The 12,235-nt window shown below is 43.2% G+C and overlaps 1 protein-coding gene across 4 annotated transcripts in view; it reads right to left on the bottom strand.

The window, feature by feature from the left end:
* Positions 1–12,235, bottom strand: part of LOC148639032 (homer protein homolog 3) — a 39,647-nt gene that overhangs the window by 23,939 nt on the left and 3,473 nt on the right. For all 4 annotated transcript variants that reach the window (XM_088621982.1, XM_088621984.1, XM_088621985.1 and 1 more), the window contains 3 exons: positions 3,816–3,972; positions 2,103–2,234; positions 477–584 (listed from right to left, as the gene is read on the bottom strand). In XM_088621982.1, the coding sequence (XP_088478108.1) occupies positions 477–584; positions 2,103–2,234; positions 3,816–3,972 (397 nt within the window). The remainder of the gene's footprint in view (positions 1–476; positions 585–2,102; positions 2,235–3,815; positions 3,973–12,235) is intronic.

The raw sequence follows: 12,235 nt of genomic DNA, 5'->3' as shown, positions 1-12,235 counted from the left end.
AAGAGAAAACAGGGGCATGTGATAATTTTAGCAGTGCCCTAGTTCTTCTCTTTCCTCAAGAAAAAAAAATGACCTGTTCATTTTTCTTCGTTTCCTTCCCCCGGAGGCATTAGGGTCGACAGTAACTCTTTGCCTACGTTCGTCTCAGGAAGGACAGAGGGTGTACTCAACCTCCCAATCAGAACCACCAAAAGTGAACAAGTGGGGGTTTATGGGCTCAAACCCCAGTCTGGAATTCCTGGTTTTATGAAATAACCAGTGAAAGTGCAAGATTAACCTTCGAAAAGCTCTTAACATCAATGTAGCTTATGAAGGACGTTCTAAGAAGATTTTGATTTCATTGTTGGCCAAAGGAAAGGACATTTAAGGTGCATTCCATAGCCTGGATTCCGGATAAACATGTAGAATATAAACATCCTCTGAGCATTTCTCCTGCAGAGGGCAGTATATGGACAGAGATGCCGTCTGCAAGTTACCTGGGGGGCTGCGATGTTCAGGGCAGGGTTGGTCAGCTCAAACTTGTCCTGAGATTTCTCACGAGCAAGACGTGCCGCCTCCTTCACCTCCTTGAACCGTTCGGAAAACTGCGAAGAAAGAAGCGAGACACAAATCTCTCACACTCTGGCACATCAGTTGCCCAGCCATGCTTAAAGACTGCAGTACAGTTCCATGTTCCACCTTAAAGAAACGTTGCTTAGTGCAGACCAGTAGGGTGCGCTCAGTATGACGGGGACGCTGTACTGTTAAAAAAAAAAGGCACCGTCCTTTGTATGAGACTTAAAACCGAGGTCCTGACTCTATGGTCATTAAAAATCCCAGGGAGTTTCTAGAAAAGAGTAGGGGTGTCACCCCAGTGTTCTGGATAATTTCCCCCTGGCCTTTGCCAATCATGGCCTCCTAATAACCCCCGTCTCTGAACTGGGTTCATCACTCTGCTCTCCTCCCCACTGAGAGCTGGTGTGTGTGAGAGGACTGGCGCATCATCCAGGTGGATGATTGAGATGGATGATACAGGTGGACATATTGGTGGTGGTGGAGGGGATCCCCAAAACCTGCAAAGCACTGAGTGGAGAATCCAGGAACTATAGATGTGTGAGGAATTATTACTGGTTTCTTTTTTCTGATCACACAAAACACATATTTGCTATACAACAAGCAATCCATAACTCCTTGCTGTGAGAGTCATTGGGCCTCACTGCCACCACGTATAAAATGGAGTTAAATAACGACACTATGTGTAGATTGTCAAAAAAAAGAAAAATGATCCATCAGTCTAAAATTCATGATGAAAATAACACTCAAACTTGGACTGAATGTTATAGTGTTTCTTTTTAAATCTACAAGACATCCAGATATGCTTAGGAGCCTTCCGGGATGATGTACAGTACCTTCAATCAGTATATAATCAGAATAATACAGTTGAGACATCCAGTCTTTTCTACAGCAGAACCTAGAATGCAATGTTTTAAGGCCAAACCCACGCAGGCTTTCTAGGTATGTTTTGAACACCACACTACAAGCAACTGCTTCACAAGTTTCTGTTTATACGAGGTGTAGTTACTCCTATAGTTTTTTTTTTCCATTTAATGAGCAGATTTTCACTTTTGCGAGCTGGGCTCTTGTGAAGCATGGCTGAGATTTTTATTTTCTCAGATCTTCTTGGATGAGAAATGTCCTTTTTTTATTCCATTTTAACTGTTTTATACTAAAGTCTTGAGTGTTTTAAGTGCATATACTATAGGACAGTACCACGTATATGGCTTTGCTATTGACTGTAAGAATGCAACTGTTTATTGTTTATGCATCAGCTCATGACTTTAAGCATGTAACTCAAATAATTAGCCAGGAATATTATTGTTTTCATGCTTAAGTACTGGTTCGTGCTTAAGTAACATGGAAAGTAATTGCAATTTAATTTCTGTTATAAGAGTTTTCACCTTTCAGTTTTTGAGGAACAAATTAAGCTGGTCTAATGACAGATCGCTGCATTTGATCGAGAGCTCATTTAAAAAAAACAGACTTTCAGCTCTGAACAGCTGCATCCCCCATGACTCTTAAAAGATCCCTGTCATTGCTCCACTGATTTACTGTGCTAGCTGTACCTGATGCAGCTGCTGCTCTGAAGCAAACCCCAGGCCATACACAGTGTTTGCTCGGCTGTCTGCCCACTGGCCAAACTTCTGCGATGTCTTGGTGAACGTCATGTTGGGCGTAATGGTGCTGTTGATAATCGCCTGCAGATGTAAAACGAAGGCAATCAGAAACCCGCTTGTATTAAAATGGATAAATTATAGGATGGAGAGCTGCAGGCTTTGGCCTGGGACAGGACAGAGCAGAGATCACAAACACTCCCATTCCAGGGCTTTAAGGAGTATTTGATTTGAGCCTTCAACCTTCCAGTTATGATTCTGGAGCCCAGTCTCCCACGCCCACCAGGCATCGCTGATCGAGGACTCACACCCTCTGGGTCCTGCTGGCGGTGGCGATGCCCCATTCTCCTTCACCTGGCTGCAAGAAGGGAGCCTGACTTCTGCAATTCGAGTCTTTGTCCTGCGTCTTCTACGGGACATTTTGCAGTGGCCCTCTCACAGAGTGCATGTTTGCAATTAAAGATCACACAAATGTGAGAACCATGCCGAAAGAGAGCCCCCTAATCTCGAGAATGTTAAATTTATCGGAAGAGCTTGCACACCAAGATTGATGTTTAAAGCTTCTTGTAGGACTTTTAAATGTACACTGAGCTCTCCTTCAATCCCATTTTATGTGTGCATTATTGCCAAGACATGTCTATCACACCCGTCTTAATATTAATAACCCCATGCTCTCTGTATCGCAACCCATCAGAAAAGCAGGCAAACGTTCCCATATTCTATCGGGACCTTTTTAAAGAAATGATTATACAATAATTCGGGAGGGATTTTGTTTTGGTCCACATGTTTGAAGATCTGCTATGCAAAGGAAGAACACAGCACTGAGGAACACCTGGCCCGAACCCGGGGTCAGAAGAGGATTACATCGTAGGCCATCCCAGAGGTCTAAGCTCCTATTGTTAGTAATCAGGTCTTCCAGCTGTGCCAACACGAGCGCGCGTTCACAGAGTCTGTCAGCTTCTCCGACAACCGAGTGAGACTCACGAGGTGAGAAAACGCATCCCAGGTACACCGCCTTCATTAACACCACTTCGCAATTAAAACAGGATGCTAATTCTGCAAGAATCGCTTGTGTTGGCTTCTCCTGTGAATCTTCTTCTTGAGAAACTACATCCAGGGAACTAGCACCTCTGAGGCTGAAAAGCCGAGCCCTTCTAATTCCACCGTCTTATCTAGCTAACAGAGACACCAGCCAGAAAGAAGATTTTTTTTCCCCGCAAGCCCAGAACTGAAATGTGACAAAATAAGAAAAACCATACTCCTGGCAAGTCCAGCTCAGCATGAACTTACAGCATCCAGGAAAAACCATTTCAGGACAAAAATAATCCTTTTGGCTTCTATGGCTTCTAAACTGCAATGTTACAGCTGGGGAAAATGCTTCCTCGGTTGCACAGGAACAAGGATGCTATTTCCATCACGCGGGTTAGACAGAATGATGGATTGTTAACACTTTACCCTGGACTGCGCTATAATGAGATACAATGGTCATTAATGCAGGAATTGTATCAGAGAGGATACAAGGGCAAGAGAGGATCTGCAGTTGCTGCAAAGCAGGGTGATCAGGCTTGAGGTGTTAATTAACGAGCCCCAGTGGCAGCCCATTGTCCCGACTGGAGTATTTCGCATTCATTCATTCTGAAACAAGGGACGCGTGGGGAAACTCGCCTTCGTGCCCCCAACGCTGATGATCCGGTACACATTTCTCGTGGCATCGTAGAAGAAGGACACGGTGACAGCGTGCTTGCTGGCGGGGATCCAGTTCCTCTTTGTGGCCGGATCGATCTGAAAGACGTGAGCCCTGCAACTGAAGATCGGCTGCTCCCTGCCGAGAAACAGGAGACAGGAAATTCAAAAACGCCACAATGAGTTGAGAGCAAGACATTACAATTCCCTGTTTTACTTCGGACTTGCTCCACATCCAGCTAGGACTCTGTCATGTCGGTTCTTTTTAAGTAATGCGTTCTGTAACCCAGTTGCTCTGAAAAACACATTCTACAAACGCACAAATGGAGCACTGAAGACTAAATCTCAATTTAGAAGCTAACAGATAATGAGAGTGTTCATTTTGGAGTGATGGGTGTGAAAATTAAAAAAACAAATTGCTGCCTTTCCTGAACATCTGTCTCTTTTCACTGAGCATCCTAGACAGACAAGTCTGATCGACAAATGAGTTTCCCTTGTGCACAATCCTTTCACAAACAAAAACAAAAGATGCTCGATACCAAATAAAGAAAATGTTTTTGACAACACTTTAGTGATTATTTTAGTCCTCAATTACATTTTGCATCTCTAACCTCCAACAAGAGGTGTTAAAAAGAAAAAGCAACCACTGACAGGACATCCGCATCTAACAAGTGAAAACTAGATTCCTTATCAGAGCCAAGAAATCCATTTCCAAAAGCCCTTTAAAATAAGCAGGATATGAATCAACTCCTTATCCCTGATCTTTACAAAAATGACCGTCAAGTACCTGAACACAAGACACTACGGCACCAGTAATGTTTGTTAGCAAGGGCATTAATTAAGAAAAAAGGACCGAGCCAGATGTGTGACTAACTTTCATGTCAGAATGAGACTGTTCCTATATGATCAAGCAAATGCTGTTTCTACTTTTTTTCTTTTTAAACTGGAAAAGCTTAATACTAAATCTGTTTAACGTCACTCTCGCTGCAGGTGGACAGCACATTAGTAGGTTAAAGCTATGAAATGCATTTCAGGCCCATACCGGTTTTCCACAAGGATACAAATGCCATGAACCTGAAGGCTCTAATTGGTTGCTGGGGTTCCGACAGGGAAGGGACAATTTAGACAGCCCGCTGCAGCTCCATGGTAACTTCTGTGGCAATCAGCGCTCAAGAAAGCAAGGCGCTCAGCCGCGTAAAATCTAGCTTTTAAAATGACTTCTGCGGTCTGACGTCAGCCGGTCCACACAGAACAGGCTGGGTTTCATTGAAAGAGACCTAATTCTTTCCCACAATGCCCACGAAAACTACAGAAGCACTCCCTCCACTCCTGGCTGGAGTCGAAGCAAGCATCAAGGACTATTAAGAAAGAACGTGAATCAAGCCCAGCCACACACATTAGCATTCTCTCCAGTCAGAAATCGGACTTGACTCTAGACAGCTGTCCTACATACAGAACATACCAGCATAACCCATTTCTTACCATATTTTAGAGAGCTACTGTAGCTACAGGCTCCTCTTCTATTAAACAACACAGTGTTCATTTCGAACTCTAATGAGAAATCAGGGCAGGATTCTCCAACTGCCATTACCATAGAAAGTCTGGGAGTCACTTCGTGAGCCATCCTAAACAGAGAGCAAAGACTGTGTGAGGTAGTTCCCCATGGCTCTTCAGTCGTTCCTGGGGAACAGAGGCGATTCTCTTGCGTTCAAGCTTTTCCAGTGGAATTTTAAATTGCTCCCCTCTCTTCCAGCCGGTGGAAAATGTCTGCGCTAATCCCAGTCAAACGGGAAACCAAATTTGAATTTGTTTTGCCGCACTGACAACGAGGACTAGGGATTTGATTTGGAATCTCACATCTATATTGAGGTTCGAGTCATAGCTGTACACACACATTAACAGGGAATTAAGGTAAATTGCAGAGATATGGATTCTTCCATTACACTTCTGGATAAATCCACTCTGTAAACTATCATACAGTATTTGAAAGAATAAATGCATACCTGTCTCACCTACACGTTCGATAAGCACTGTTGGCTCAGATACAGCTGGCATTCAGACAGTTCCCATACTACCATGAAGAGAGAAACAAGTGGAAAATAAAGAAGGCGCATTTTCAAGTGAGAATAGGAGCCTCTTCGTTACCCAAATGGCTATAGAGTCAGGAACAAGCTAACCAGCCATGTGGTTGAAGCCGATACCCAGGCTTCATTCAACAAACAGCTGGATAAGATCCTTGGACTGATTAACTACTAATTCTTTCTAAGGGGAAGACAGGCTGAATGGCCTTTCATTTCTAACCTCTTCTGTTCTTATATGCGTTACCTCACCCAGCAGGGGACGGTCCTCATGCTAACGAGATTCAGACAAATCTTTGACTCACTACCCCACTAGAAACTTCATACCAGAGGACAGGATTCCATTTGGCAGAAGTCAATTAAAAAAAAACCCACAAATGAGCTAGGTAAAAACGTACCATCAAGTACATTAAAACTTTGTGGCAAAAGCTTTATTTATTTTGTGTCTAAAGCCAATTTTTTTTAAAGTTTTGAAAAATGTTAAAATCTTTCAAGGCACAGAAAAGGATGTATGTATAACATGTATAAACCAGAATTTTGGTCATGAATTTTGAACTATTTCCCCCAGTGTCTTACAAAGACCAGAAGGTCAAAACAAGGCAACTAGTGATCCCCAGCCTCTGGTTCATTTTGTGCACCCAAAACAAGACTACATCCTGGGGTTTCTTTACTCTGTAGGCATTTTAAAGTCTGGCCATTAGATTGCATGCCGATTTAAACAGTTATCAGATGACGTTTAGAAAAAACTGGCTTTGCTCAATATCAACATTTTACATGATTTGCTTACAGTTTTCAATGATTTGCTACATAAATTCTTGGAATGATTAGGGCTACAATGAAACCAGCCTAGATTCATCTGCACAGTAAAAGACCGTGTCATTGGAATGGCACCTCTAGAAGAGCAAAGTTGTAGGCCTTGAAATTAATACCAAGACTGACCTTGTCAGGCAGACTGTGGCTGCATTACGCATGTGTAAGGACCGAACAGGACAGATAGCCTGGGAGGAGAGGTTGAGCAAGGGAAACTATGAGAGCATGTGGTCCAAACTGGCAAGCTTGCACATACCACACAGCGTTCCAGTGTCAAGGGCCCTCTGAGAGGAGAGCGCCACATGGCACTACAGCGCACAGGTATCCTAGAGACACCGTAAATATTTTAATGACATTTGAAAAGCCAAAAATCTTCCCTGCTGTGATTGCGTATTAATTGGTTGAACCTGCCAGGAAAATATACCCCTACACCTATAATCAACACCACCCTTCCTCATCACCTGTGGGAAAGCACTGCGTCAACAGTATAGGAAGCCAGCAGTGGTCTGGCTGTCACAGTGTCCGGTAATGAGAGCATGACTTTCTCCTTACTTGTCTTTGCCTTTTGACTGCAGTGCCAGTGCAATCCTGCAATGCCAAAAGATCTGCAGAGCTGTAGGGAGCTCAAGTGTGCTTGAGTGCCCCAGGGAATCTCATCACTGTAACAGTGTCATCTTACTCCACGAGCCCTCTTATAAGGGTCACAAACAGATCATATGCAAGTATCTTGCACTTGTTACATTTATCTACTAGTTGCATTTACAAAACCCTTTCCATCCCGAAGGATTTCAATCACAGCAGTGGACCCCCTTTATCCAACACTGACGTACAGACCCCACCTGGGCAATGCACAGGGGCCACTATGCACCAGCAGGCCTACCACACAGCTGATCAGGTATGGGAGTGAGAAATTACAGCTGAACATTAGGCAGCAAGGACACCAGCACTATCACGTCAGGTCTGTCAAATGGTGCCACTGGATCTTTAACTGAAGTCCATACCATCAGGTTAACGTCTCACCTGAAGGTGCGGCGCAGCACACCCTCGTCACCATACTAGGGGAACTGAATGGGAATTTCTGGTCCAGACAGAGAGTGCCACCTACTGGTCCACCAACACCACTAACAGCAGCAACCTGGTCTTCCTTGGAGGTCTCCTGTCCCAGTACTAATCAGGTACTGTCCTGCTTAGCTTCTCAGATCCGTCACAGTCAGACTTCGAGGTGGGGTAAGGGTGTTTAACTGGAACTAGGGCTTGAGTCGTGAAACTATAGCAAGACTTGTTTTAGCAAGGGAAGTATTACTCTCCATTCAAGCCCTGACTGTAACCCCTTCCCACAGTTCTTAAGCTATTGAGGAGCTGATGCCGGAGGTGGGGGCTTCAACTGAACAGTGTAGGACAATCCTATGACAGGTCAGAGACAGAAGGGAGGGGTAATGCGAGGCAGACAGAATCGGGGATTCCTGGGTGTCAAAATACTGGCCAGAAATCAAGCCAGAATAAGTGGAATATTACTACATATGGGCTTCTGCCCCTTAGTCTCAACTTGAGGAGGAATCAGGAGGGGCAATGCAATCCTGATTCTTGTGACTTCTTTTATTATACAATTAATATTTAATTAAAATAGTTATAAAGAACATGAAAATTGATTTTTTAAAATAAGATTAATCAGTTAAAATGTTAAGATCTCAAAACTATTAAAAGCATAAAATTAAGCAAATAGTCCAATAAGGTTTTAGTTAATCAATAAAGCTCAGGTATGAAGACGCTGGTTTCATGAGGAGCAGCATTTTAGAGAGTCTCTGTTAATGACTACTGTGGGCCTTTATGTGCTTAAATCAGTTAGAAATGTTGTGCTAGGTATGGATACACAAAAAGAAACAATGTGGTGTGTATCCATTTATTAGACCGTCTGTTAACAGTTTGTTCTGTGGAAATCAATAAAACAGAGTGAAGCCCAGACACATCCAAGTTCAAATATATTAAAGTTGCTAAATATCACCATCAACTGTTTACAGTCTACCTCCACAACACCCTTGAAAAACCTTAAGGAGTTTTTTCCCCCCCTGATAGGGAGTATTAATGCTTTTGAACCTTTGCCATCTGGCACTTTTACTTTTCTTGTGGAGCCGAGTTTGCCTGGCACTGGAGATATAAATAGTGTTCTCATGGGAACCACACAAAGTAATTATCCCCACTGTTACGTGTCGCTGATTTCTATGGAAACATGCAGACTGCCATTGTACGGGTGTAAACAGAGGCAGAGGGTCTAGGTGATCACCTCGGAAATGTGTTCAGAATAGCATGGTGGTAGCCCCCCCCCCTCTCGATCGGAGGCATCTGTCGTCACTTAGCATTGCAGTGATAAATCTGTGGAACGATTTTGTGTCAGGAGAGCATAAAGAGAAAACAATAGGGAAGACGTTCCAAACAAGAGAAGGTATTAGAGCCTATTTTGTTTGTGTGGGACCGTCTTACGTAGCTCAGGCAGTAATATCTTGTGAAACTCCCAAGGAATTAGCCTCAACAATACAGCTAGGATTCTTATTACAGACACCCAAAATTCTTTACATATATATTCTGTGAGTGTTTCCACCTTTAATTGAACTTTTCATTACGTTTGGAAATGCCGGTCAGCCATTTGTTATGTACCTATCCCATCTGGAAGCTATTTAGGGTTTTAAGGCTCAATCTCAGCTCATGATTACTGCAGCACACAGGGAGAACGAGGCCTTACTAACAGCCCCCTCCAACACACCCACCTGTCTGGGCCATTCACCTTTTGACACGCAGCAAGCTGCACAGAGCCCCACAGGAGAGTTAGCACTGATTAGTGGAGCAGCACATCTCTCGCTGACATCACTACAAGCCTGCAGTACCCCCAAAAAGAAACACAGAAGTGACCATTTCATCAAAGCCCAAGAAAACCCTGGCCAACCAAATCCCACCCTATCCCAAAGTACATGGCCAGTTGTGGTTGGTCAGGTCTCCGTTAACTTCCATGTCCAAGGATGTTTTGGATTCCCTTCACTGCTTCTGCAGTGGTTCTGTATGCAGTACGTGACTGTATAATCACTGTGCCCGGGAGAAACCAGACATATTTAAGCCTGAATGAAGGAGCTTAGTCACTTTTTAGGTACTGCAAGGAAACCTCTTTTGGGAGTTCTCACTGTCTGAAATAAACTTAAATGAAGCCTGGCAAAAGACTTAATGCAATAATGTGATGGACTGCCATAGCTCTTAGTAGCAGTCTTATTACTCTCTCATCCCAATGTGGTAGGTTCCCACCCTGTAATTCAGCAACTGCAAACTGTTGCCTTGAAATTAAAGTACAAAAAAGTACTTTATTTTTAGTCTGCTTGCAGACAAGATGATAAAAGGCAAATGTGTGGCAATGGGAGAAAACACTTTTAAACCCCTCTACTGTAAGAGCACCTTAAGCTTTTTAAAATCCTCCAACTTGAAAATCTCTCACTTGTCAGGCGATGTCCTGCTCAACCTGTTTTTGTTCAGAAACCGATCCCTGCCTCTGGGAGATCTCCCCAGGCAGTGAACGGCGCGAGCTTGGCAAAGACCGAACACTCGGCGTGGATTAAAAGCACATTTCCAGAGCAACAGGACTATCCAAAACCTCTTTGACTTTTCCTCCAACTGCAGGAAAAAAAGAAAATTCACAGGAAGGATGAACATCAACAACAAAAAGTGGCCATCTGCAGATCTCATGCCTAGCAGACAGGTTTGGGTGAAAAAAGCAAGAGTTTATAATTTACTTTGCGCTGAAACTTAGGGTTGAGTGATAGAACACTTATTAAACTGAATCTCTTTTTTGGATTGTACCCATGTTCTTCAGCAAAAGTGTTTGAGTGAATATCCACGTGGGAGATGAAACAGTCCAGATTCTGTGGTGCTAATCACTAGTTCCTCTTGAGAGTCTAAGTGAATGCCTTGCTCTATTCCCACACCATTTGAAAACCATAAAAGCAAAACCTCTGAACAGATTACCTTTCACAAGTCAGAAATAATAAGGAACAAAGTTGCACGATTTTAGGGAAACAAAAAAAGAAGGACCTTTGTATTTTTTAATATGTAAAACGATATTTGTTTATCCAGTTTTCCAGTATTTAAGGATGACTCACAGTACACAGCCCTCACAATGAGCCCATGTCTCTTCTTGCGAATCCTGCAGAGTTGGGGCTGACCAGGCAGCGTGTGTGTTAATATCCTTTCACAGGCCTGATTCCACTGGCACCCTGACAGCAAAAATAACCTCGTGTCCACATTCCAGAACTTGGGAAACTTGAGAAGCTCCATTCAGCACCATGACACAGCAAAAAAAAAAAACTATTGAAGAGGAGACAATAGTAGCCATTTTTCAGATGAATGCTAAATTCTTGTGCTTAAAGCTTAGAGCCTTAAACCTATAAGCATATCAACCTAACAATGCATTTTCAGGGTTATGCAAAGGGATTAAGGAAATACTTGGACTCAGATTGTTTGGAGGAGAGGTGACAGTAGGACAGTGGTCAAATACTCCCCCCACACATACACACATACGGCACACGAGCAAGCCAAGGGCCTACGCAGGGGGATACAAAGGAATTAATGCTGGGGAAAAACCCATATTTACACAGGCCAAGGTCTCCAACAATGTGGCCGGTATTTCTGGTTGTTTCTTTCATTCTATGAGCATTAAAGTGATTTTGTAACCCAAAACTGCAGCCTACAGTGCGTTTCATCTTAGTTCTGCACCTGTAACACTACACAGCTAAGGAATATAGCCCTAACCACAAGACAGCAAGCTCTTATTTCTGACACTTTTATATAACAGAGTACCAGCCTACTTCTTCATACATTTCATCTTATTTTAACTCCTGAAGCGTTCCTAAGAATGCACTCCAAACTAACGTAAGTGGCCACTTGTGGAGTTGAAAATCCACAGCTTGTACAGCCAGAGACAGATCTACTGGGATTGTTTCAGAAGACAATCGGGGAATCACCAACAGCACACGCTGAATGACGTTAAATCAACACGAAACAGAATGCATGCAGAATACTCATGAAAACTGGTGCACAAGAGCCATATTAAAAGAAAAACACCTCATCTACCATCATGCATTATGGGGAAAAGGATTTATGAGTTGTAAACAAATCTATGTCTGTAACAAAGACAGCCATAGTCTAGACATTCTCATGCCCCGAGTTATATTCATGATCTGACCCATTGCAAGCAAGATGGGCTTTCAGCTTAATTGGAGGTTGTAAATTCCTTTAATGTGACTGGCTGGCTCAACTGATCACATCCATTAGGACAGAGGAAGCCTGGCAAGAGACCTACAGCTCAATGCAATAATGTGATGGACTGCCATAGCTCTTGGTCTTTTCCATAACAGGTTCCTGTGTTCAGGTGGGGAGGCTTCTTTTCAACTGACAAGATACAGGATCTGAGCATGCATTGCTGTAGCTGTAGGGGTTCTGCAGATCACAAACGGGGCTATTAATTATAAGGCAGGACGG

The sequence above is a fragment of the Lepisosteus platostomus genome, chromosome 27 (assembly GCF_059453375.1).
Source record: "Lepisosteus platostomus isolate fLepPlt1 chromosome 27, fLepPlt1.hap1, whole genome shotgun sequence".
Lineage (NCBI taxonomy): Eukaryota > Metazoa > Chordata > Actinopteri > Semionotiformes > Lepisosteidae > Lepisosteus > Lepisosteus platostomus.
This window is presented reverse-complemented; position numbering and strand designations above follow the sequence as displayed.